This window comes from Silurus meridionalis, chromosome 24 (genome assembly GCF_014805685.1).
Source record: "Silurus meridionalis isolate SWU-2019-XX chromosome 24, ASM1480568v1, whole genome shotgun sequence".
NCBI lineage: Eukaryota > Metazoa > Chordata > Actinopteri > Siluriformes > Siluridae > Silurus > Silurus meridionalis.
This window is the reverse complement of record NC_060907.1, coordinates 21,053,526-21,080,506: the sequence shown is the minus strand read 5'-3', so window position 1 is coordinate 21,080,506 and position 26,981 is coordinate 21,053,526. Positions and strand designations below refer to the sequence as shown.

At 40.6% G+C, this 26,981-nt stretch overlaps 3 protein-coding genes across 9 annotated transcripts in view; 2 read left to right on the top strand and 1 right to left on the bottom strand.

Moving 5' to 3' along the window:
- Nucleotides 1–1,314, bottom strand: part of rnf175 (ring finger protein 175) — a 7,192-nt gene extending 5,878 nt beyond the window's left edge. Inside the window, exon 1 of one of the 4 annotated variants that reach the window (XM_046837624.1) lies at nucleotides 1,232–1,314. The gene's annotated coding sequence lies outside the window, so the exon portion shown is untranslated. The other 3 variants (XM_046837627.1, XM_046837625.1, XM_046837626.1) reach the window with 3 other exon arrangements.
- A 1,454-nt stretch (nucleotides 1,315–2,768) lies between these two features.
- LOC124377825 (interferon-induced protein 44-like) lies at nucleotides 2,769–10,314 on the top strand. Of its 4 annotated transcripts, none has more exons than XM_046837132.1 (9): nucleotides 2,769–4,127; nucleotides 5,190–5,258; nucleotides 5,426–5,489; nucleotides 5,616–5,649; nucleotides 5,758–5,968; nucleotides 6,099–6,251; nucleotides 8,786–8,957; nucleotides 9,571–9,671; nucleotides 9,765–10,314. In XM_046837132.1, the coding sequence occupies exons 2-9, from the start codon at nucleotides 5,238–5,240 to the stop codon at nucleotides 9,936–9,938; spliced, it is 930 nt and encodes a 309-aa protein (XP_046693088.1). In that variant the 5' UTR covers nucleotides 2,769–4,127; nucleotides 5,190–5,237; the 3' UTR covers nucleotides 9,939–10,314. The 4 variants fall into 4 exon arrangements, with proteins under 4 accessions (XP_046693088.1, XP_046693090.1, XP_046693091.1 ...); XM_046837133.1 differs by having other exon boundaries at nucleotides 3,989–4,127; nucleotides 5,172–5,258; XM_046837134.1 differs by lacking the exon at nucleotides 5,190–5,258.
- A 3,337-nt stretch (nucleotides 10,315–13,651) lies between these two features.
- On the top strand, nucleotides 13,652–26,298 carry LOC124377770 (interferon-induced protein 44-like). The gene is made up of 10 exons (XM_046837037.1): nucleotides 13,652–13,728; nucleotides 21,960–22,035; nucleotides 22,159–22,245; nucleotides 23,314–23,434; nucleotides 23,516–23,549; nucleotides 23,678–23,885; nucleotides 24,064–24,216; nucleotides 25,084–25,255; nucleotides 25,471–25,571; nucleotides 25,758–26,298. Exons 3-10 carry the CDS (start codon nucleotides 22,231–22,233, stop codon nucleotides 25,947–25,949), a joined length of 996 nt encoding a protein of 331 aa, XP_046692993.1. The 5' UTR covers nucleotides 13,652–13,728; nucleotides 21,960–22,035; nucleotides 22,159–22,230; the 3' UTR covers nucleotides 25,950–26,298.
- The last annotated feature ends 683 nt before the right edge of the window (nucleotides 26,299–26,981 follow it).

The following is a 26,981-nucleotide window of genomic DNA, read 5'->3' as shown; positions in this document are numbered from 1 at the left end:
TGGGCAGTGGGGTAATGGGGGTGGAGTGATGGGGCAGTGGGGTTATGGGGGTGGAGTGATGGGGCAGTGGGGTAATGGGGGGTGGAGTGATGGGCAGTGGGGTAATGGGGGGTGGGTGATGGGGCAGTGGGGTAATGGGAGGGTGGAGTGATGGGCAGTGGGGTAATGGGGTGGTGGAGTGATGGGGCAGTGGGGTAATGGGGTGGTGGAGTGATGGGGCAGTGGGGTAATGGGGTGGTGGTGGAGTGATGGGGCAGTGGGGTAATGGGGTGGTGGAGTGATGGTGGAGTGATGGGCAGTGGGGTAATGGGGTGGTGGAGTGATGGTGGAGTGATGGGCAGTGGGGTAATGGGGGTGGAGTGATGGGCAGTGGGGTAATGGGGTGGTGGAGTGATGGTGGAGTGATGGGCAGTGGGGTAATGGGGTGGTGGAGTGATGGTGGAGTGATGGGCAGTGGGGTAATGGGGTGGTGGAGTGATGGGCAGTGGGGTAATGGGGTGGTAGAGTGATGGGGCAGTGGGGTAATGGGGTGGTGGAGTGATGGGCAGTGGGGTAATGGGGTGGTGGAGTGATGGGGCAGTGGGGTAATGGGGTGGTGGAGTGATGGTGGAGTGATGGGCAGTGGGGTAATGGGGTGGTGGAGTGATGGGCAGTGGGGTAATGGGGGTGGAGTGATGGGCAGTGGGGTAATGGGGTGGTGGAGTGATGGGCAGTGGGGTAATGGGGGTGGAGTGATGGGCAGTGGGGTAATGGGGTGGTGGTGGAGTGATGGGCAGTGGGGTAATGGGGGTGGAGTGATGGGGCAGTGGGGTAATGGGGTGGTGGAGTGATGGGGCAGTGGGGTAATGGGGTGGTGGAGTGATGGGGCAGTGGGGTAATGGGGTGGTGGAGTGATGGGCAGTGGGGTAATGGGGGGGTGGAGTGATGGGCAGTGGGGTAATGGGGGGGGAGTGGGGTGGTATACATTTATAATAAACAAACATCTCATTACAATTTTCCATTATTTTATAATAGATTTAATAAAAATAATCGTCCAATTAATCGATTATGTAAATAATCGTTAGTTGCAGCCCGACACACACACACCCCCCGGATATCCGGTTTCCCGTGCGGTTCTCCGTGCAGTTCTCGGTGTGATGCAGTAGAATAAAGCCGAGTCTGAGATCTACCCCGGGGGTAGGAGCTGTGGGGTAACAGGGGGGTATTTACAGAACACAGAGTCTGACTCTACCTGCGCGTGAACCGCAAACACGTGGTGTCTCTGATCTCAGGGTAGACAACATCATCTTCATCATCATAATACTGCTGATCTACAACCACTCTTCACCTTCAGCAATACTGCAGAATGAGCTATAGATCAGAGTGGGCGGGGATTTTGCGTGATAAAGCGGAAACTTTCAGTTAAAGATTTCCGGTTTCAAAATAAAGTCACAGTTTAATAAAAGTCCTATCATGTGGAAAATGTCAACCAAGTGTCACATCAACCAAAACACATCGCTTCAATCTGTTTATTATTATTATTATTATTATTATTATTATTATTATTATTGTAGATAATGCAAAATACATGTACACAATATATTACTGTGGAAATCTGATATAAAAATAAACTTGGGTTTATTAGTGCAAATTACATTTTTGGGCTACAGTAAAAAACAAAACATTTAAAGAATAAATAATTATCTTATAAAAGGTTTTTGTAGTCGGACAAATTTCTAGTGTAATAGTTATTAATGCTAAAAATAAATTCATGTCCTACATGTGCTACAGTAGGATCACTGCTGCCCTCTGCTGTTGTACTGCCGTATAACAATATACACTGTCGCAAAGCAGCTTTACAGAAATTTATTTTACAGATTTTTTACAGAAATATTTACACATCTAAAACATATACAGTACTGTAAATATATTTTTTATTTATTCGTGTCATAAAGTTATTGAATGTTTACAGAGAAGTTATTATGAAGTTGTTGAATGTTTACAGAGCCCCTCTCTGTGGTTTCATTTTTCTCTCTCGATTTTGAGACTCGCTTTTTGAAAAAGTTCTGGAAAGTGGATAAAATTGAAAACAGCATCAAAATGTGGACTAAAACAGAATCCCAGAACGGGGAAGAGATCAGTTCAGAGGCATCATAGAAAATGTGTATCTTCTGGTAACTTGTGTGTCTCTGACTGGACTGGTTTAAGACCTTGGAAGCCTACAGTGGTGTAAAGCTCAGAGCTCCTCCTCCACACAGCCCCAGTCTGTAGTAAATCTCTAATACTACAAGGGGTGTGTGTTGTTCAGTAGAACGACTGCACAGCAGAGCTGCACCTCGTGCTGAATAAGAGAACTGACATTTATAAACACTGAGTGGTTCATGTGTCTCTAGAGAAAATGGAGAAGCCTGTATGGTGGAACATCACTGCTGATCTGAGCAGCACAGCAGGAGGAGGCGGCTCTAAAACTGGTCCAAATGGTTCTTAATTTTCTGACTCTGATGTAAGAACAAGCAATTAAATACTAAGCGATTTTTCCTAATGTGCAGGTTCCATGTGATGTGGAACGTGTCAGGAGAAGGTCTCGTAACTTTAGTTATCTTATTGTATAGGTGTTTTATGGGTCCTGTAAAGTCCAGCCAAGACGAATCTTGATGTTTGCAGAACAATGTGGAGAACAATGGCTCTCTCTGATCATGTCATCTACTAGGAAGAGCTGTAAGGAGGCAGTCGGTGGCAGTCGGTGGCAGTCAGTGGCAGTCAGAGTCTTCACAGCAGACCACAGACACGTTATTTCTGCTAATAAAATTAAACAAGCTATTTATTTGTTCTTTGGTCCCCAAATATAATATAATATAATAATAAATAAAATGTTTTCACATTTGTTGTTTAAGGAACAGACATAATATCAATAAAGTAATAAACAAAGTCACCGTTTTAAAAACAATAGATTTAAATTGATCTTTTTTCACCAAACTTAAAGAAAATACACTTTTGTCCCCTTCAGGCCTTCGTGGGAATTGCAACCTTAGTTTCAGTTTATTTCAGCCAATAGAAACTACAAAAACAACCAAGAGAAAGAAGAAAAGAAGAAGTATAATACCAACATCCGCTCTGTTGTCAGATTCCCCTTCCACATTTTCCACATTGCAAAAATCACATGGGTGTAAAATTATTTTGTGGACCCCCTGCCTGTGGCCCACTGGGGATCAACAAATCCATGATGAAAACAATGTGCCAAATCTCCTGATTCAGTGGAATCATGTATAATGGACGTGAAAATGATGATGTTATGGGACACATTCTCATGTATTTTACTATATATGTAGTCGGCCATTAACCTGTTAAAGCCATCTTCTAAAAATGTGTCAATTTCTGAGGAGAACATCACCCAAAGCATCACACTGCCTCTATCAGTCTTCCCATAATGCATCCTGGAGCCAGTTCTTCCAAAGTTAAGCCATGCCCATGCACCTGGATGTTCCCATGATGGAAAAGACAACCTGAATATCAGACCAGTTCCATGGTCCAGTTCCAATGTTCACGTGTCCATTGTAGAAGCTTTGGGTGAGGTGCAGGTGGTGTCAGCATGGGTTCTCTGAGTGATCTACAGCTACACAGCTCTGTATGTTCCATCAGTCAGCATTCAACCCCCAACGTTCTTCACATGCATTAATGAGCCACCCAGAACTTCCATGTCTCCAGGGCAATGGATTTCCTTCCTTTTGTAGCTACCTACCACTGCATATAAGATCAACCCACAACACCTTCCATCAAAGTCACTTAGATCTTCCCCTCAGCCATTTCTCCTGCTTCTAATCAACACATTAACTTCACTTCCTGAATAATAAATCCAGCAATAAATCCAGATTTTGAAGTGCAGAATTACTGCAGTCTGGGAAAGTGAAAGTAAAAGCAAATATCTGAGTTACAGCAAGTTTCAGTTTAATACCCAACAGATTTCCAGATCTACAGCAGCGTACAGGTGCAGATCTACAGCCGGAGCAGCAGCGTACAGGTGCAGATCTACAGCCGGAGCAGCAGCGTACAGGTGCAGATCTACAGCCGGAGCAGCAGCGTACAGGTGCAGATCTACAGCCGGAACAGCAGCGTACAGGTGCAGATCTACAGCCGGAGCAGAAGATACGGTAAGTGACAGAACATCTTTATTCTGAATGTCATTACATCATCATTAAATGTTCCTACTGATGAAGTTTGTTAGAATACCATGATTATGTTTCAGCCCTGGACAGGGTTCAGATATCATTCACTGGAGAAGGAGATGAAACTCTATAACTACAATAATAAGAAAAGAAACACTGATTTTTTTTTTCTTTTAAATTTAAACCCAAGAAGAAATTAAAAATGAAATTCACATTATACTAATAAACATCTAAAACCCTGAAGTTGCTCAGAGCAGGTGAATGAAGCTGTAGGTAGGGTTAAAGACAAAATGAAGGATGTAAAAATCAAAAGCTCGACCTTTTCCACTATTTAAATATGAATTTACATATTTGACCTTGTAGTTCCTGATAATAATAATAATGAAGCCTTCAGAACTCTAACAGTGAACATGTTGTTGGTATAAACAGGAATAAAATGTCAGGGGGTAAAATCCTCCTGCTCTGGTCATTATTACATGAAACATGTTTCTCCACCCAGACTGGTTTCAGAGTGAACCTTGATCAGGTTTATCATGTTTTACAGAACAGCAGCTCAGATAAACACCACACCTATTTCACAAACACCAGCATGAAAGTGTAGAAAAGAGATGAAGTCTAATTATAGAGTAAAGCTTCACCCTCAGCTGGGTTTCATGTGGACATTCTGAAACATGTCCTGGTTTCTATTAGTGACCACCACCTCTTAAAACTGATCATTTAATTTAATCACCACCTCTTTAAACTACCAGTTCATACAGGACAGTACACACACACACACACACACACACACACACACACACACACACACACAATAAAATGCTTCTTACCCAGAGCTGTAAACCATCTGAACACTGCCTGACTCCACCACACACACACACACACACACACACACACACACACACACACACACACACACACACACACACACACACACACACACACACACACACATGAAGGTGTGAAAAATGACAAATCGAATCTACTTTTAACCCCTTCAGTATTTAACTATGTAACTATTAACTGCTACAGTGACACTTTTCTACTCAGAACTACAGCAACAGAACATTTGAGGTGAAGTTCACAGAACCCATAACAATGAATTGGCTTCCAAATATGGTAAGAAAATGTAATACTAAGAGAAAAAAGAAGGCTAGGTTTTGATCATTTTAAATAATTGTGCTTTATAATCATGACAGAATACAGTGCCAACATGACAGTGTTTCCTATTTAATTATTTAATTTAAAACAGTAAATTATTTGCTAAATATATAATAATATTGCAGTTATTAGGTCCTAGGAATCAAATCTCAAATCCTGCTATAAGCAATACACAAAGTTCAAATCCTGGTAAGATACTGTCCAAACTTTTTTTTTCAAATCAATTCTGTAGAAAGAAAATATATATATATTTTTTTTTATTCAAGAAATATAAACAGATATATGTAATTTTTTTTTATTTTTTTTTAATCACAGAATTTGATGAGCCATGGCGGCCAGTGATATGGAGGTAAAACAAAGACACAAATACAAGATCACTGTGTGTTTAAAGCTGTAGGGTATAGATTATAGAAACTGTAAGAAAATATGTGAATCTCTTGGTTTTCTTCTTAAATAGTGAAAATTCTAGGAGTGAGATGTTGAGAGAAGTAAAGGATTTCCAGCCTGGTACTACAGAAGTCAGTGAGATTAGGATTTTGCTTCATGGCCCAATTGGAGCAGGAAAATCAACTTTAATCAACTCCATCAACACCATCCTCAGAGGATACAACACAGCTGGTGCACTGGCAGATTCATCAGCTGGTCAAAGTCAAAGCTTCACTTTAAAGGTAAAAACTAAATAATACATTAATTGTAATGGTTTCAGGCCTGGACTTTATTACACTGAATGTTCGCTGATTTCTGTTTTAAGATTTAACTGTGTTGTAGAAAAGATTCACGTCTGTATTCTGTGTTTAGTTTAAAACTCACAGGCTGAAGAAAGATGGTCCTGGGAAGTTCTATCCATTTGTCTTTACTGACATAATGGGTCTGGAAGAAGAGAAGTCAAAAGGAGTGCAAACTAAAGATATAAATAAAATCTTAAAGGGTCATGTGAAAAATGGTTACACTGTAAGTTCATTAAATCTGTAAAACATTGTACAGAATATTTTTAATTATGCTAATAACATGATGAAATAAAACTCAAGAATTTCAGTGTGTTGAATGGTAGGCTGTTCATATTAAACTTTATTTAAACTTTGTCACCACATTATCTGTAAAAAGCTGCTTTGAGGCAATGTCCATTGTTAAAGTACAATAAAAATAAAACTGAATTGAATTTATTTAAATTGGTAAGACCAGTCATGGTAAACTGGCCATGATAAACTGATCAGTGTAAACTGGTTAGGGTAGACTGATCAGGGAAGACTGGTCATCATAAATTGGCCATGGTAATCTGGTCATAGAGGACTGGTCATGGAAAACTAGCCAGGGTAAACTCTTCATGGTAGACTGGTCATGGTAAACTGTTTAAGGCAGACTGTTCAGGGTAGACTGTTCAGGGTAGACTGGTCATGGTGAACTGTTCAGAGTAGACTGGTCATGTTAAACTGTTCAGGGTAGACTGTTTAAGGCAGACTGTTCAGGGTATACTGTTCAGGGCAGACTGTTCAGGGTAGACTGTTCAGGGTAGACTGTTCAGGATAGACTGGTCATGGTGAACTAGCCAGGGTAAACTCTTTATGGTAGATTTGTCAAGGTAAACTTTTTAGGGTAGACTGTTTAAGGCAGACTGTTCAGGGTAGACTAGTCATGTTAAACTGTTCAGGGTAGACTGGTCATGGTAAACTGTTCAGGGTAGACTGGTCATGGTAAACTGTTCAGGGTAGACTGGTCATGTTAAACTTTTCAGGGTAGACTGGTCATGGTGAACTGTTCAGGGTAGATTGGTCATGTTAAACTGTTCAGGGTAGACTGTTCAGGGTGAACTGTTCCGGGTAGACTGTTTAAGGGAGACTGTTCAGGGTAGACTGGTCATGTTAAACTGTTCAGGGTAGACTGGTCATGGTAAACTGTTCAGGGTAGACTGGTCATGTTAAACATTTCAGGGTAGACTGGTCATGGTGAACTGTTCAGGGTAGACTGGTCATGGTAAAGTGTTCAGGGTAGACTGGTCATGGTAAACTGTTCAGGGTAGACTGGTCATGGTAAACTGTTCAGGGTAGACTGGTCATGGTGAACCTTTTAGGGTAGACTGGTCATAGTGAACTGTTCAGGGTAGACTGGTCATGGTGAACTTTTTAGGGTATACCGACTAGGGTATTCTGATCGAGGTAGACTGGTCATGGTAAACTGTTCAGGGTTGACTGGTCATGGTGAACTTTTTAGGGTAGACTGGTCATAGTGAACTGTTCAGGGTAGACTGGTCATGGTAAACTGTTCAGGGTAGACTGGTCATGGTGAACTTTTTAGGGTAGACTGGTCATGTTAAACTGTTTAGGGTAGACTGGTCATAGTGAACTGTTCAGGGTAGACTGGTCATGGTAAACTGTTCAGGGTAGACTGGTCATGGTGAACTTTTTAGGGTAGACTGGTCATGTTAAACTGTTTAGGGTAGAATGGTCATGGTGAACTGTTCAGGGTAGACTGGTCATGGTAAAGTGTTCAGGGTAGACTGGTCATGGTGAACTTTTAAGGGTATACCGACTATGGTATTCTGATCGAGGTAGACTGGTCATGGTAAACTGTTCAGGGTAGACTGGTCATGGTGAACTGTTCAGGGTAGACTGGTCATGGTGAACTTTTTAGGGTATACCGCCTAGGGTATTCTGATCGAGGTAGACTGGTCATGGTAAACTGTTCAGGGTAGACTGGTCATGGTGAACTTTTTAGGGTATACTGACTAGGGTATTCTGATCGAGGTAGACTGGTCATGGTAAACTGTTCAGGGTAGACTGGTCATGGTGAACTGTTCAGGGTAGACTGGTCATGGTAAACTGTTCAGGGTAGACTGGTCATGGTGAACTTTTTAGGGTAGACTGGTCATAGTGAACTGTTCAGGGTAGACTGGTCATGGTAAAGTGTTCAGGGTAGACTGGTCATGGTGAACTTTTAAGGGTATACCGACTATAGTATTCTGATCAAGGTAGACTGGTCATGGTAAACTGTTCAGGGTAGACTCGTCATGGTTGGAGAGTAAGAATAAGAATCACATAAGTGCTGATATTGGTTTCTGCTGACCAGAAATCAATATCAACACTCAAGTGATACTTATTCCCATTTCAGACCAGTAACAGCATGTTAGTGTACATCATTCTAATCAGGATCACACTTGAGTAACGATCAAGATCACCATCAGTATTAATTAAATGCTTTGCAGAGGTAATATTATAGTACTTCATGTACAGTAACTTTGTGTGTGACAATTTAATACTATGAGCAAACAGATAGGAAATCTATACAGAGTAAAACATTATTTTCCATTTTTTTTCTTTTTAAAAGCATTCCAAGAATCATTATGTAAATAAAACATTATATTTCAATATTTCTAATTAATAGCAATTTCTACTGGTAGTTACATTCAACTAATAATATTCAATCTCACACATAATTAGAGTCATGCTTCTCCTCTTCACCCCCAAATATTAATTACTTTGTTCTTTCAGTTTAATCCTCAAAAACCAATTGATAAAGGTGACCCGAGTTACATCAGTAACCCCAGTCAGAAGGACAAGGTGCACTGTCTGGTCAGTGTTCTACCAGCTGACAAAATCTCCATGATCAGTGATGGTGTTATCCAGAAAATGAGAGCTGTTCGGGAAAAGGCACGTGACTTGGGTGAGTTCTCATATACGTTATAAGGCCAAAAGTAAGTGCCCCCTAATCATTAAACCCATATGTTTCTTCCCCAAACTTACCACAAATTCGGAATCACATGATTCTAATAAACGTCTCTGTTTGCTGTAGCTGTGCAATAGTATCTTTACTGTAATTAAGATCCTCACTGTTCCATCATGATGATGCTCCTATACACAAGCTTAGCTCCATGAACACATTGTGTGTGTAGGTTGAAATTGGAAGAGTCCTTCACAGAGCCCTGACCTTCTCAACCACACTAAACACCTTTGGGATGAACTGGAACACTGACTGAACTTTAGACCTCCTAAGCAACATCAGTGTCTGATCTCACTAATCCTCTTGTAGCTGAATGATTACTAATCCCCACAGCCATGCCCCAGAATCTAGTGAGCATTTTAGAAACAAGGGATGGTAAACAAGCACATATGGTGGTAATGATCAAGTGTCTTCTTTGGCCAGATACTATAAATGTGTACAAAAATCTGGATATTTATTATTATTTGTACCAAGAGCTCGTACGGTCATGGTTTTTCATATGAGGTCTCATGAATGAAAACTACATTCTAATAAAATGTTTCTGGTGATTCCTCAGAGATTCCTCAATTGGTCATCATGTCACGAGTTGACAAAGTATGTCCCGTAGTAAACAAGAACCTGTGTAAGGTTTACCAAAGCAAAAAAATAAAAAAGCAGGTGAGAACACGCTTTTCCAAAAAGGTTTGTTATTTGGAACTCCTAAATCCTTTTCCTCAAATATAATAATAATCATGTGTCTGTTTATTTTAGATGGAAGAGTGCAGTCAAATGCTGGGAGTGCCGATGAACTGCATCTTTCCTGTGCAGAACTACCACGAGCAGATCACCAGCGACATGCACATGGATATTCTGATTCTCATGGCCATCACTAACATCATTAGATTTGCCAATGACTACATTGAAGAGCAGGTGTACAATCAATAATTTCTTCAACATGGATCTGGATAGTATCAGTAGATTACAGAGATGTACTTATTAGATTAAAACATGTTTAATCTTTTGACATGCAATGATTCAGGAACTACGTTTTAAATCAGAATATTTAATGAACCTAATAGAAAAATGTGCCACGTATCTTCTTTGAATTATATTTACTTTATTTTATTTATTTATTGTTTATTATAATTATTGTTTGAGTGATTTTTTTCTAAATGTAATACTTATATAAAAGACAGATTTAATAAATAGTAAAGTAATTTGGGAGTTTGGGTTCACGCATAATTATTGCAAACATATTAAATTTGATGTAAAAAGTGATTATAACTACACATCTAATTCTGCTTCTAAAGAGTACACTACAATAAATTATCTTAATGACAAATATATACTGGTTTTGATTGTTTGGCTTGTGTGAGTCACACATGGGGTATGAGTTTCTTTGATTGCAAAAATAAGCAGTTGTGATGCGGAGAATGAGGCGGGTGAAGTCGCAGGGAACTCCCTGACAGCGGTGATCTGCTGTACATTTTTCTCTAAACCTTCCCTTTTTTTCTTTAGTGCAAATCCAGTTGAACAAAAGCAACAGCATTAAACAAACCATAAACACAGTATTAAGAACACAAGGGACTACATCCAGCATTGTATAAACCCCTTCAGTCAATGTGTGTTGAATAAAACTACTTACATCCACATGTCTATTAATCTTAAACACATTACAGCACAGTAAACATCATGTATAACACATAATAAACTGTCACATAAAAAGGAGAGTGCATGCATATACAGATAATATTTAATGTGGAAACAAAAAAATACATGAATAAAGTGCAAAAGAACAAAATTATTTCAATTAAAACACACAACAGAGAGAAGAAGAAACAAAAACCTTAACTTAAACCATGGCAGAACCACAGCAATAACCATGAGAAACATGAGACAGTGAAAGCTGTGATGGGTGAAGCGATAATCAGCTATCAGCAGTGAAATTAAGTGAGGTGTGTGTAATCAGTGATGTGTGATTAAAACATGGAAGTGTAGTGGCTGCTGGGAAATGTAGTCTTTGTCCATAATCCCGACGATCCGTTTTTGTAAATCTTTGCAAAATCGAAATGCTGCTAAATCCTGTCATCACCAACGTTTTTACAGTCTACCACTATGGAGTCTTCAGAGTTTTATGTCCAGCTTCAAGAATTTCTCTTAAACAGAGAAAATCCTGACAATTCCACATATCGAGGGAGTGAATGAATGAAGGATGAAAGAAATGAGGACATTTGTTAAAGTCTGCTAAAATAAAAAGAACAGATAAATAGAATATATCTTTAGAAAATGTAAATATTAAATGTAAACTACACACACACACACACACACACACACACACACACACACACACACACACACACACACACTCACTCACACACCACACATACTTATAAATTATATACACATCTTTATTATGTAAATGGGTCTAACAAATGTAAACTACTTAATTAAATTTTTCCAATTAAATTACTCAATTTATTTAATACAATAAAAAAGTGTATTTATTTGATTTATTCTATTTTATTTTTGGTCTCTCTACCGAGGTAGTTGAAACCCTTCTCCACTCCAGAGCTCCCTCCAGGAGGAGGTCGTACACCGCACGATGGTGACTGTTCACGTCTTGGTGCGAGCACCATGGCCTGGACCCTGTTAACTGCCCGATCGGTTTGGTTCTGGAGTTCTTACAGGAACAGTTTGCCGCAGGGTTAACCCCTTCGACCCTGAAGGTTTACGTGTCCGCTATCGTGGCATATGGCTCCCCGCCTGCGGGGCAGTCGCTGGGTAGGCACGTTTCTTCACGTTTCCTCCACGGCACCCGGAGGCTGAGGCCCAGGATGCGACCCAGAATACCTGTCTGGGATCTGGCAGTTGTGCTGGCGGCTCTATCTGAGTCCCCCTTCGAGCCTTTAACCGATGTGGCCCTTAGGTTTCTGTCTATTAAGACCACCTTCCTCTTGGCGATTTCCTCCCTGAAGAGGATCGGGGATCTGCAGGCTCTGTCCTTAGTGGTTGGAACAATAGTCCTACCAGGTCGATAGCGTGGTGCAACACGGCTAATCTGCTCTACTGGTAGTGTGTACAGTATGAGGTAATGTGTGTTTTAAGCGATGAGTTGGTCTGGTGACGTTTTGTTTAACCCCAAAAGAGTTTAATAAGTCAACAAATGATAATCCTAGAGCATCGTTTGCATCATCTACATGAATATTAAAATCTCCTACAAGCAGCACTTTATCAAAATTGATCAAGAGATCTGATAGAAAACAAGCAAACTCTTGAAGAAAATCAGCGTAGGGCCCTGGGGGTCTGTACATGGTGACCAGAGCGAGTTTTCTATGTATGTCTGAAAGTACAACTTTAAGAACGAGCACTTCAAATGATTTAAAGCTGAATCCTAATCTCTGACTAACATTAAAAGAGGCACTATAAATGGTTCCTACACCCCCCCCACGACCAGTCTGACGGGGCTCATGCTTATAAACATATCCTGACGGTGTCGACTCGTTTAGACCCATATAATCACCTGGTTTAATCCAGGTCTCAGTGAGACAGAGTGCATCGAGATTATTCTCTGTGATCATCTCATTTATAATCAGTGCTTTGGGTGCAAGTGATCTAATGTTTAAAAGACCAAACTTTAGAACTTCGTTGTGGTTGTTTATCTGGCATTTTTCAGTTTTAAAATCTAACCCTAACCCAGTGGAATCATGTATAATGGACGTGAAAATGATGATGTTATGGGACACATTCTCATGTATTTTACTATATATGTAGTCAGCCATTAACCTGTTAAAGCCATCTTCTAAAAATGTGTCAATTTCTGAGGAGAACATCACCCAAAGCATCACACTGCCTCTATCAGTCTTCCCATAATGCATCCTGGAGCCAGTTCTTCCAAAGTTAAGCCATGCCCATGCACCTGGATGTTCCCATGATGGAAAAGACAACCTGAATATCAGACCAGTTCCATGGTCCAGTTCCGATGTTCACGTGTCCATTGTAGAAGCTTTGGGTGAGGTGCGGGTGGTGTCAGCATGGGTTCTCTGAGTGATAGAACATACAGGCCGTGATGCTCTGTATGTTCCATCAGTCAGCATTCAACCCCCAACGTTCTTCACATGCATTAATGAGCCACCCAGAACTTCAATGTCTCCAGGGCAATGGATTTCCTTCCTTGGAGCACTTTTGTAGCTACCTACCACTGCATATAAGATCAACCCACAACACCTTCCATCAAAGTCACTTAGATCTTCCCCTCAGCCATTTCTCCTGCTTCTAATCAACGCATTAACTTCACTTCCTGAATAATAAATCCAGCAACTTACAGGTGGGAAATAAATCAACAGTGACGAGATGATCAGCATTAATGACCTGCAGCACAGTCAAACTCCGACTTCATATTTACACACTTTAAATGATCTCTCATGAAAGTGCATTTACTTTATATTGAGGTTTACTCAGAATAAATATTTCTTACTAGTATAATATTTCTAGACAACGTTCTCATTTTCAGGTCTAATCCTACAATTCAGGTCTGGAAGGTTTGATTTAAACGCTGATTAAGGTTTTATATAGAAATCAATTAATTTAGATTTTGAAGTGCAGAATTACTGCAGTCTGGGAAAGTGAAAGTAAAAGCAAATATCTGAGTTACAGCAAGTTTCAGTTTAATACCCAACAGATTTCCAGATCTACAGCAGCGTACAGGTGCAGATCTACAGCCGGAGCAGAAGATACGGTAAGTGACAGAACATCTTTATTCTGAATGTCATTACATCATCATTAAATGTTTCTACTGATGAAGTTTGTTAGAATACCATGATTATGTTTCAGCCCTGGACAGGGTTCAGATATCATTCACTGGAGAAGGAGATGAAACTCTATTTAGCTGTTATTATTTGTTCATTAAGTAAAATGAAACATTTGCCTGCACTTAAACATGAGAACAGAAACATTGTTTTCTTCTTTTAAATTTAAATGTTGAAAATTTTTCAGAAAGAAAATTGAAATGAAATTCACATTATACATGAAAACATCTGAAGCTGCTCAGTGAATGAAATGAAGTAAATGACAGAAGCTGCGGGTAGTTTTAAAGTCAAAATAACATCAAAAATGAAGGATGTAAAAATCAATGCAAATAAAAGCTCGACCTTTTCCACTATTTAAATATGAATTTACATATTTGACCTTGTAGTTCCTGATAATAATAATAATGAAGCCTTCAGAACTCTAACAGTGAACATGTTGTTGGTATAAACAGGAATAAAATGTCAGGGGGTAAAATCCTCCTGCTCTGGTCATTATTACATGAAACATGTTTCTCCACCCAGACTGGTTTCAGAGTGAACCTTGATCAGGTTTATCATGTTTTACAGAACAGCAGCTCAGATAAACACCACACCTATTTCACAAACACCAGCATGAAAGTGTAGAAAAGAGATGAAGTCTAATTATAGAGTAAAGCTTCACCCTCAGCTGGGTTTCATGTGGACATTCTGAAACATGTCCTGGTTTCTATTAGTGACCACCACCTCTTAAAACTGATCATTTAATTTAATCACCACCTCTTTAAACTACCAGTTCATACAGGACAGTACACACACACACACACACACACACACACACACACACACACACACACACACAATAAAATGCTTCTTACCCAGAGCTGTAAACCATCTGAACACTGCCTGACTCCACCACACACACACACACACACACACACACACACACACACACACACACACACACACACACACACACTATACATAACCTGACATGTGCACAAATTTGCCATTTTATACTTAAGAGTACATCTTTATGCTGGTGTCTGAAAACTAGTCATTGTAATGTCCTTGTTTTGCAGAGCAGTACAATGATTAACAGATTCTCCTACCTGTAGATGGCGCTCCAGTACCTTATTATCTGGCCCTTTCCTGGTTAGTGAGAAGCGAAACTAAAGAAGCAGACATGTATAATTGTGTCCGTGTTGTGTGCTCGTATGTATCGTAGAAGTAAAAAACTAAACAGCTAAACAAGGGGAAATATTACACAGTGTCAGCAGAAGACCAGGGATCTGCTGAAGCCTCCAAATGTTTTGAGTTGAATAGAAAACATTGCAGAGATTTAAAAGAAATTAGTTCAAAAATTACAAGTGATATCTCACAGCTCGTGAAATTTCTGAGCAATTAGAAAAAGTGAATCTGTCAGGCGAGTGAAACCATCGGCAAAAGCTCTTCATGAGGAAACAGAAGAGACAAAAGATAAATAAGATGAAACTAAGAAGCCTCATGATAGTGGTGACATCACTGCTGGAACACATGGACAAAGGAGAAAAGCAGATTTTCCTGAGGCAGTAACAGACACAAATCTATAACATCCTAATACCAAGTTTATAATGTGTTACAGAAAATCACTTTGGTTCAAACTGCAAAAACAGAAAAACAGTTTTTGGGAGAAAAGTTAATGAAATAAATCAGGATGAAATTAAACATAGAAATGTTCAGACACCAATGAAGAGTGGAAGAAGAAAAACGCATTACAGATGAAGACAGTAGCTGCTGCTTCAGGAGTAGAAGAATAACGTACTCTTAAACCTGATACAGGACCTGAGTGCAAATGTGCTTTTCTCAAACTATATCAGTGTATTCTGATCCTGAGATGACGCCAGAGAGAAAAGAAGGAAAAATAAAAGAAATGCACAGGGTCATTTCCAGTGGTGATGTTACACATGATCCTGAAGCTCTAAAACAAGTGACAAACACACAACCATTTGCTTTAAAACACTGAATGCAGAAGTACACAAAACTAACAATACATTTTCAGGAGCACAGATTAATGATGAGTGTATTGCTATGATGACTGGTGCCCAGTGATCCAAAATCCTCTCTTCAGATGAGAGCAAGTTTTGTATTTCATTTGGAAACCAAAGTCCTAGAGTCTGGAAGAAGGGTGGAGAAGCTCATAACACAAGTTGTTTGAAGTCCAGTGTTTCCACAGTCACTGCACTGTCACTGCACCCGTTTACCAAGAAGTTTTAAAACACTTCATGCTTCCCTCTGCTGACCAGCTTTATGGAGATGCTGAATTCATTTTTCAGCAGGATTTGGCACCTGCCCACACTGCCAAAGCAACAAAAGTTGGTTAAATGACCACGGTGTTGGTGTGCTTGACTGCCAGCAAACTCACCAGACCTGAACCCCAAACAGAATCTATGTGGTATTATCAAGAGGAACATGAGAAACTCAAAAATGCAGATGAGCTGAAGGCCACTGTCAAAGAAACCTGGGCTACCACACCACCTCAGCAGTGCCACAGACTGATCACCTCCATGCCACAGACTGATCTCCTCCATGCCACAGACTGATCTCCTCCATGCCACAGACTGATCTCCTCCATGCCACAGACTGATTACCTCCATGCCACAGTCTGATCTCCTCCATGCCACAGTCTGATCTCCTCCATGCCACAGACTGATCTCCTCCATGCCACAAACTAATCACCTCCATGCCACAGACTGATCTCCTCCATGCCACAGTCTGATCACCTCCATGCCACAGACTGATCTCCTCCATGCCACAGACTGATCACCTCCATGCCACAGTCTGATCTCCTCCATGCCACAGTCTGATCTCCTCCATGCCACAGACTGATCTCCATGCCACAGACTGATCACCTCCATGCCACAGACTGATCTCCTCCATGCCACAGACTGATCTCCTCCATGCCACAGACGGATTACCTCCATGCCACAGTCTGGTCTCCTCCATGCCACAGACTGATCTCCTCCATGCCACAGTCTGATCTCCTCCATGCCACAGACTGATCTCCTCAATGCCACAGATTGATCACCTTCATGCCACAGACTGATCTCCTCCATGCCACAGTCTGATCTCCTCCATGCCACAGACTGATCTCCTCCATGCCACAGACTGATCTCCTCCATGCCACAGTCTGATTACCTCCATGCCACAGACTGATCACCTCCATGCCACAGTCTGATCACCTCCATGCCACAGACTGATCACCTCCATGCCACAGCCTAATCCTCTTCATGCCACAGTCTGATCTCCTCCATGCCACAGACTGATCTTCTCCATGCCACAGACTGATCTCCTCCATGCCACAGTCTGATCACCTCCATGCCACAGACTGATCACCTCCATGCCACAGCCTGATCACCTCCATGCCACAGTCTGATCTCCTCCATGCCACAGACTGATCTCCTCCATGCCATAGACTGATCTCCTCCATGCCACAGACTGATCTCCTCCATGCCACAGTCTGATCACCTCCATGCCACAGACTGATCACCTCCATGCCACAGCCTGATCCTCTTCATGCCACAGACTGATCTCCTCCATGCCACAGACTGATCTCCTCCATGCCACAGACTGATCTCCTCCATGCCACAGACTGATCTCCTCCATGCCACAGTCTGATCACCTCCATGCCACAGACTGATCCTCTTCATGCCACAGTCTGATCTCCTCCATGCCACAGACTGATCTCCTCCATGCCACAGTCTGATCACCTCCATGCCACAGACTGATCACCTCCATGCCACAGCCTGATCCTCTTCATGCCACAGTCTGATCTCCTCCATGCCACAGACTGATCACCTCCATGCCACAGACTGATCTCCTCCATGCCACAGTCTGATCACCTCCATGCCACAGACTGATCACCTCCATGCCACAGCCTGATCCTCTTCATGCCACAGTCTGATCACCTCCATGCCACAGACTGATCACCTCCATGCCACAGACTGATCTCCTCCATGCCACAGACTGATCTCCTCCATGCCACAGACTGATCACCTCCATGCCACAGACTGATCTCCTCCATGCCACAGTCTGATCACCTCCATGCCACAGACTGATCACCTCCATGCCACAGCCTGATCCTCTTCATGCCACAGCCTGATCTCCTCCATGCCACAGACTGATCTCCTCCATGCCACAGACTGATCTCCTCCATGCCACAGACTGATCTCCTCCATGCCACAGTCTGATCACCTCCATGCCACAGACTGATCCTCTTCATGCCACAGTCTGATCTCCTCCATGCCACAGTCTGATCTCCTCCATGCCACAGACTGATCTCCTCCATGCCACAGTCTGATCACCTCCATGCCACAGACTGATCTCCTCCATGCCACAGCCTGATCCTCTTCATGCCACAGACTGATCACCTCCATGCCACAGACTGATCTCCTCCATGCCACAGTCTGATCTCCTCCATGCCACAGACTGATCTCCTCCATGCCACAGTCTGATCACCTCCATGCCACAGACTGATCTCCTCCATGCCACAGCCTGATCCTCTTCATGCCACAGACTGATCACCTCCATGCCACAGACTGATCTCCTCCATGCCACGCCCAATTGAGACAGTAATTAAAGTAAAAGGAGCCTTAACCAAGTATTGAGTACAGATACAGTAAATAAACAGACTCTTCAGAAGACCAACAATTCACTCAAAATGTTTTTTCTATTGGTCTGATGAAGTTTTCTCATTTTTTGAGATGTGAATTGGTGGGTTTTTGTTAAATGTGAGCCAAAATCATTACAATTAAAAAGAACCAGTGACTTAAACTACTTCAGTCTGTCTTCACTGAAATTTTAATGCACGAGTTTCACAATTTGAGTTGAATCACTGAAATAAATGAACTTTTTCACAACATTTTTAGGTTGCCGCTTCTCGATTAATTAACTATTAAATAATAATTCTTATTAATTGTGAAGTAATACTTTTATAGTTCTATAAGAATATAAATTTATTTCCTCTACACCTGAATCAAGAGCTCTTATGGTGGTCAAGTGGACAGCAGTTTTTATTACAGGAGTTTTATAACAGCAGGGTTTTTTATTGCTTTCAGCTTTCTGTAAAACTATTTTAATCTCAATCTCACCTCCCTCACCTTGTCTCCAAAACGTCCTACATGCGCTGTCCCTCTAATAAACTCATTTCTAATCCTGTCCATCATCGTCACTCCCAACAAACATCTCAACATCTTCAGCTCTGCTACCTCCAGCTCCACCTCCTGTCTTTTACTCAATGCCACTGTCTCTAATCCATACAACATCTCAGGTCTCACCACAGTCCTATAAACTTTCCCTTTCACTCTCACAGATACTCTTCTATCACAAATCACTCCTGCTATCACTCTTCTCCACCCACTCCACCCTGCCTTTCTCCCTGTTTCAGTGCCGAGTCCTCTCTTTTGCTCGGCAGGCAGCCCCCACTGCCTCGCTGCAATACAGGCAGAGTCCCAGAGAAAGATGTCTCTCCTTCTTAGTCAGGGAGAGGTGGCAGTGACGGGAGGTGGCGAGCTGGGAAGCTAGACTGACCAGAGCATCCAGGCCAGTTAAAGTTTATTTCTATAGCGCTTTTCACGATGGACATTGTCTCAAAGCAGCATTAAAGAAATTAAACTACAGAATTAAAGTGAATTATGTGTATTTATTCCTGGAATTGGTTTGCGCTGCAAGCTAGTTTTTGATCCCTGAATGAATTGTGGAATCTCACCCACTCTCTGCCACAGTGGTGCAGAGGTCTGTGAAATATTCTGCTACTGATCACCCACCCTGGGTAGTCTGGACCAGGACTCAGGCGGCATCCTGCCAGGAAATAGCAGAGTCAAAGGTCTTGCACAGCTCTTCAGAAAACGCGTGGAAGGAGGCACTGGCATTCCCACTCTGATGTGGCCCACTGCTTAGCATTGCCCAAAAGCAGTGAAATCACATATGCTACCTTGGTGAGTTCATCCGGGAAGAATGATGGCTGGAGCTAAAAGCTTTAATTTAAAGGATTTAAGATAAAAAAAAAGGAAGATCCAGAAGTGAAAGTAATCCACGAGGGAAATGAGGGAGCTGAAAGGTCTTAAACAAACAGGGAGCCGATGAGACAATCTGGCAGGGAACACAAGAAAAAAAAAAAGAAGATGGCAGCTTAGTCCCGTAAGTGTAAACCCCAGAAGTGTTTCTACATTAACATAACAAAAAGAATAATAATGTATATGAATATAGAAGACGTAACGATGCACACTTGAAGCTCATCATCACTCCACCCCACTCCTACATAAACCCCTCTCTCACATTCACCCGCCGTTTGTTATTGTATGTGTTGGACTCTACGTGCTGTTGAATGTATGGGTTCTTTGTTTGCTGTTTCATTCGGACTCCACTATCCGGTACCGGCTGCGCTTCTCCTCCGCGCATCTCTGATCCGCTACGCTTCTCCCCAAGCGCACCTCGGACTCTCTTAAAAGACTTGTGTGTGCGTGAGTGTGTGTGTTTGCAGGGCGTGTGTGTGTGTGTTTGCACGCGTGTGTGTGTGTTTGCAGGGCGTGTGTGTGTGTGCTGGTGTATATCTCTCTCGCTCACTCTTGTCAATAAAGCCCGAGAGAGCTGTACTCCGGCTTCCGCCTCCCGTTTCACTCGCACCCTGACAACAAGATATTTTGACGTATTTACACTTTGGTTTTGTACATGCTTTTGTGATCTTAAATGATGTGAGGAGTGCCACATCTCAAAGAAAATTAAGTTGAAACAACATGGAAGTAGAGCAACTGAGTGCAAAGTTTTTTAAGTTGGTTGAAATTTTCAGACTATGTAGTCATGCTTACTGTTATTGTTTAAAGTTTAAAATGGAGAATTCTCTGAGGGGAGTCAATCAGCACCATTAAAACATACCCAAGAATCATTTCATGGTATGTAGCTTGATGGGAGACAACATGGAGTCACATGGAACTACCAGTCGAGTTTTCTGAGAAGTCGAAACTTAACTCACGTAAACATCAAGTCAACATTACATACCTACATACCAAAGAAATCTTGTGGAATGTTGGTTTGCAGGTTCTTCCCTGTTACCAGATTTTCTCACTTGGAAAACACACACACACACACACACACACACACACACACACACACTTGATTACGGACCTTTAAAGAAGTAGATGCCGAACTCACAAACATCCTGAACCATCTAGAGACGTACCAGTGCCATTTGGATCCCGCTACATGTGTGGAGTTTTGACATTGGACCTCCTGGAGTGTTTAAAGGCTCTGGCATGGAGAAGCTGATGCTGGATCTGTGGTGATCACAAATGCTGAGCTTATAAAACTCGGAGCTACTAACCATATAGACTGTTTAAGACTGCAGAAAGAACATTACTTATAATCTTATACTCCAGTAATCATGTTAGTTCTCACTGTCCAGTGTTCTGTATTGTTGAAAGATTTATGATCAAACTCTTGATGTCACCCAGATGAGGATGGGTTCCCTTTTTGAGTCTGGTTCCTCTCAAGGTTTCTTCCTCATAACATCTAAGGGAGTTTTTCCTTGCCACAGTCGCCACGGCTGCTCATCAGGGACAAATGCACACCATTCACCATCACTGTTGATTTGTGTAAAGCTGCTTTGAGACAATGTCTGTTGTGAAAAGCGCTATACAAATAAACTTGACTTGACTTGACTTGACACACACACACACACACACACACACACACACACACACACACACACACACACACACACACGGCAGCAGGTTCTGAATGGCAGTTTGGCCTGCTTTGTATCATCTTTGCTTTGGCTTGTATCTCTTGCTGCTGTTACTCCTGCAGCAGATTCATGAGATTCTCATATTCTCACATCTGTGCAACAACTGAATCACACGGACTAATGGACTGGTTTATTGTCTGCGTCCCCACATGGTATTAAAGGTCAAAATAACACAAAACACCAGAACTTTGGCAGCAGTATTTACACACACAAAATACACGATTCACAATAACATTTCCAAACGAGGAAAAAGTCAGCTTTATCCCTGAGATGCCAGTTAGTGTTTATTTTAATAAATGTATTATTATTTAAATGATTATTAAATGATCCTTTTCCTACTGCATTTCTGTAGGAAAGTGAAAGTGAAATGAAAGATCTGAGTTCCACCCTGTTCATGTTTTATAGCCAGCTTTTCCTCAGAGACGTACACAGAAGAACAGAAGTGTACAGGTGCAGCTCTACAGCCAGAGCAGAACAGACGGTAAGAACCTCTTCATTCTAAAGCACTGAGGATTCATTTAGATTACATTTAACATCTCCGTTTAGATTAGAACATTTCTCCACATTTCTAATTGTCATTTCCTGTATGTGTTTTTATAATTAGACACGTTTATCCAGTGACACATCTCTACACATTTCTACACAGCAACAACTCATTCCAACTGATACTGTTGTCATGAATCATTCCAGGGTAAGAAATCTGAGCACTAATAGAAATATATAATCCAGTGTCTGGAGGTCAGAGGTCATTCAATTCTTCTCTGCTGGTCTAAACACTATCAGAAGCACTGACCTACATTTTCAACATAAATTCTAATATTTGTTCCATGAAATTGTATTAATTTATTCCATCAGTTTCTTCTCTTCATGTGGTAGTGTTTCTCTCGGCTGCACTGCTTCAGTACGTGTATGTGGATGGTAGATTTTTTGTCCAATCAGATTTCAGCCTCTATGTGCTGCCATTTTTTCTCTCCTCTGATTGGTTGGTCAGAGGGAAACTGTTACAGCCAAATTCGACTGGTAAAACACGTGTGTAGCTCTGCACACGTTCATACATCTGAGTTAGACTTTTTTATGCCTATGGAGGAAGAGAAATTAATTTGGTCTCAGACACTTAAAAATCCATTGTGAAGAAACGCGAGACATGGTGAGGAGGTCACCAACCCTGAAGCTAGCTAGCGTGTCTCAGCCCGGGAAAGGGTTTGTTCTCCACTTCCAGACCAGTGAATACGAGCGGTACCACTGGATTACAGCCTCTGGGGGGCGCTGCACATTATGAGTCTGCATCTGAGTAGGATGTGTTTTATTTAGATTTGAATGTTTTTGTCATGTTATTAGACAAATATTGATTGTGAACTGCTCCAGATGTTGTAGGTGCACAGTTGTGGTTGTAGTGTAGAGGTTTGGAGTGTAACTGGGTTTGTTGGTTTAGTAAAATGGTTTTCATCTCCAGTTGTGAAACGGCTCTCTGTAATGCCACGTGTTGTTATATTGTGTTTTTGTATTGTATTGATGGTTTCTATAATTGTGATATAATAGTGGTGTATATAATACAATCTTAATAATATAATAATATAATAATATATTATAATATAATCCTAATTCTTATTTGAAACCAAATACTTACACTTTAAATATTATTACTCAATTTTTATATTATTCTTAATAAGCCTGTTAGATTACAGAGACAGTACTACTACAATATTCTCTATTGGAAACTACTGAATAACTATGTACATTTATTCTTTGATTACAAAAGGCTCACAATTTGTCCTGGTTTTTAAACCAAAGACAATCCTTGCATCCAGTCCAAAAACCACAACCAGCACCAGCACAACAACCAGCACCAGCACAACAACCAGCACCAGCACCAAATACTGGTAAGCTGCTGCAAAGATTTAGAAATAAACACAAAAAGTAGCAGATACACTTTCATATAATATTAAATTTGTTCTTTACAGAAATGGATAAGCCATGGCGTCAGATAAAATGGAGGTAAATCCAATGACTACAACAAGACACCAAAAACAAAGTCATTGTGTGTTTGAGACTTTAATAGATCATGAGAACTGTAAGAATATAAGTTACAAATATTTTAATCTCTTGGTTTTCTTCTTAAATAGTGAAGATTTTAAGAAACCGTTGTTGAAAGAACTAAAGGATTTCCAGCCTGGTACAGAAGTCAGTGAGATAAAGATTCTTCTTCATGGACCAATTGGAGCAGGAAAATCGAGCTTCGTCAACTCCATCAACACAGTCCTCCGAGGAAAAAACAGTGCTAGTGCACTGGCAGATTCATCAACTGGTCAAAGTCAAAGCTTCACTTTAAAGGTGAAAACTAGATGCATTATTTCTCTGAAGTTTAGACACATTTTAACTGAATGGTCTCATATAATATTGTAATATATCTAATGTACAATTATCTATATTTTTTGAAGGTCTATACGACTGTAGTAATCAAATCTTAAAACTATCTTGAATAAGACACACTTGTGTATTTTATGTCTAGTTTAAAACTCACAGGCTGAAGAAAGATGGACCTGGAAAGTTCTATCCATTTGTCTTTACTGATATCATGGGTCTGGAAGAAGAGAAGTCAAAAGGCGTGCAAATTAAAGATATAAAGAAAATCTTAAAGGGTCATGTGAAAGATGGATATAGTGTAAGTTTATTAAATATGATGAACATTTTGTATTGTGGAGCAAATATTTGGTAAATGAGAAGTGATTTCTTGACTGATTTCATTCCAGAACTACTGAAGTTTTCTTGTGGTCTTATTTTCAAGACCATTAGCATAAATTGTGAAGTGGTGTTCTGTGTGAGCCTCAAAGTCATGAATATGGAGGCAGATACATGTGTGAGCATTCTTACACACCTTCTTGTTCATGGTCAAAGTTTAGGTGTTTTCTCTCGGAAAAAGAAAGCAGTAAATAAAGATTATTTCCTTTAAGGCTGGGGGAGGAGCTACAGAATGTGGAAATATTTAGATGCAGATGAAAAATGCATATCACTCTTTGTTAATTATCTGTGCATAAGTGATTCTCCTCACATACAGAAAACAGTAATATCAGTTATTCTTATGTTTAATAGAGTACAGAAATAAACGTATTAGTGATTGTAATAGTCATTTACAGACAGTTATTCTAGCATCATCACTACAGTTACTTAATAAAGCCAATATCTGATGAGTCTGATCTCATATTCAGTAAGGATCACATGTGACTCCTTCATCCTCAAGCATAAACAATATTGCTGCTTTGAGCTGCCGTCATTCCCCATAGAAAAAGATCATATTAATAAACTTTATGTAAACACGTTCCAGGAAATGCACCAGGAAGTGTATTTTTATCACTTGGCTATGAAACAAAATACGTAGTGAAGCATCACTAGTTCTGGAATTCACTGTTGTTTCCTACTAAACACATATTTTTACAGTAATAACTGAATAATTCCTATGTAGTAGCACTTTGTTTCCTAACTGATATTTATAGTGGTCTTACTACATACTCAAAAGTTTTTGCTCTTTCAGTTTAATCCACTAAAACCAATTGAAAAAGGTGACCTGAGTTACATCACTAACCCCAGTCTGAAGGACAAGGTTCACTGTCTGGTCAGTGTTCTACCAGGAGACAGAATCTCCTTCATCAGTGATGGTGTTATCCAGAAAATGAGAGATGTTCGGGAAAAGGCACGTGACTTGGGTGAGTTTTCGCAGAATTATAACTTCATCTTCACACAAAGATTACAGAGAAGATCAGGTCAGAAGGTCAGTGGTAATGATGTGGACTACTGATACAATAGCTGCCACTTTCAAGCCCATAAAGATGAACCTTCAACTTTTCAAAATATAAGATAAATGCATGAATAATGCCATAAATGTAAATATATGTTTTATGTGTTTCTGCTGATTCCTCAGGGATTCCTCAAGTGGTCATCATGCCGATGGTGGACAGAACATGTCCTCTAGTTAAGGAGAACCTGAGTAAGATCTACACCAGCAAAAAAATTAAAGAGAAGGTGAGAAGAACAGGAAAATCCATCTCCATCACTTTCTCTCTTTATTTACTGTAGTTCTCTGATCTACTCTACAAAACTTAATACCACCAGAGAACATTTAACTTTATGGTGATGTACATTCAGATATAACTGGAACTCCTATCTCCATAACCTCACATATAATAATCATGTATCTGTTTATCTCAGATGGAAGAGTGCAGTAATAAACTGGGAGTCCCGATGAACTGCATCTTTCCTGTGCAGAACTACCACGAGCAGATCACCAACGACCTGCACATGGATCTTCTGGTTCTCATGGCCATCACTAACATTGTTACATTTGCCAATGACTACATTGAAGACCAGGTGTACAATTCCAGTGAGGATAAAAAAGAGTAGGTTCAGTGTGAATCATTTCTACATTCTAATTGTTTAATCTGCAACACAGAAGCAACGTAGAACTGGACAGATTCAGGAATTAACAATATGAAGAAAGATGTACTGAGAAACGATTACAACTTATGTTTAAATGTTATACTTTATTAAATGAAAATATTATATTTTCTTACAATACATTTTAAACTATGAAAACAATGACAAATAAACAAAGACAACAATTAAAGAAGATTAACCACTTTATTGTATTACTGATTTAATGATGTTACTGTAATCATGTTTTGTCTTCTTTCTGATTTTTATATGTACAATAAAGAAACAAATTAAATATTGATGCAGTTCAGCAGTGAGACAACAGCAGGTGATTTTTTAATAAAAGTCCACTTGTGTGCTGGGAAATATGAACTCAGTCAGTGATGATTTAAGGAAATGCATGTTGCATTGAGCAATGTGAAAAGCACACACTTGCATTGGTTTGTCACTTAGCAGGGGACGGGTACAAGGTTACCCGATCAAAAATTACAATTCATAGCAACATGTAATATTCTTGGTGCATCTGATATCAGAACAAGGTAAAACTAGAAAAAAGTTGATGCAATACAAAATATAACTTAGCAAAAGACAAGGAAGCAACTCATGTCTTTTCTAGGAATGTGTTCACTGTTCACAGTACAGAACATTCATACCAAATTATGCAATTCTTCAGGCAATGAAGGTAGGACCAGTAAAGGCAGGACTAACCCTAACCATACAGCGATGGCAGAAAAAGTCAGTCAGTGCATCTTGTGATATTGTGGGTTCCCTTTCAGGAACTCGAGCTTGACCTCAGTGCCACTCCTGGCCCATCTGTCCATTGACCTAGCTGTGCCCCCACACATTAGGCAGGGATTGGTCAGTCTGGCGGTATTGGACTCTCATTCCCGAAGCATTGTTGATGCAGCTCTTGTTCCTGAAAGAGAACGTCTCCAGGTTAAGGGAATGAGACTCTGCGTCTCCATGCCACACTGCTGGGATCCCTGCATCACTTCCTCCTCC

What these genes read in the sequence shown, in the direction of transcription:
- LOC124377825 (XM_046837132.1), top strand. Translation starts at nt 5,238, where the DNA reads ATGAATTGGCTTCCAAATATG. An exon ending in GTCAAAGCTTCACTTTAAAG is followed by an intron (nt 5,969 to 6,098) that starts GTAAAAACTAAA and finishes TTCTGTGTTTAG; the next exon opens with TTTAAAACTCACAGGCTGAA. An exon ending in ATGTGAAAAATGGTTACACT is followed by an intron (nt 6,252 to 8,785) that starts GTAAGTTCATTA and finishes TTGTTCTTTCAG; the next exon opens with TTTAATCCTCAAAAACCAAT.
- LOC124377770 (XM_046837037.1), top strand. An exon ending in TGGCGTCAGATAAAATGGAG is followed by an intron (nt 23,550 to 23,677) that starts GTAAATCCAATG and finishes CTTCTTAAATAG; the next exon opens with TGAAGATTTTAAGAAACCGT. An exon ending in ATGTGAAAGATGGATATAGT is followed by an intron (nt 24,217 to 25,083) that starts GTAAGTTTATTA and finishes TTGCTCTTTCAG; the next exon opens with TTTAATCCACTAAAACCAAT.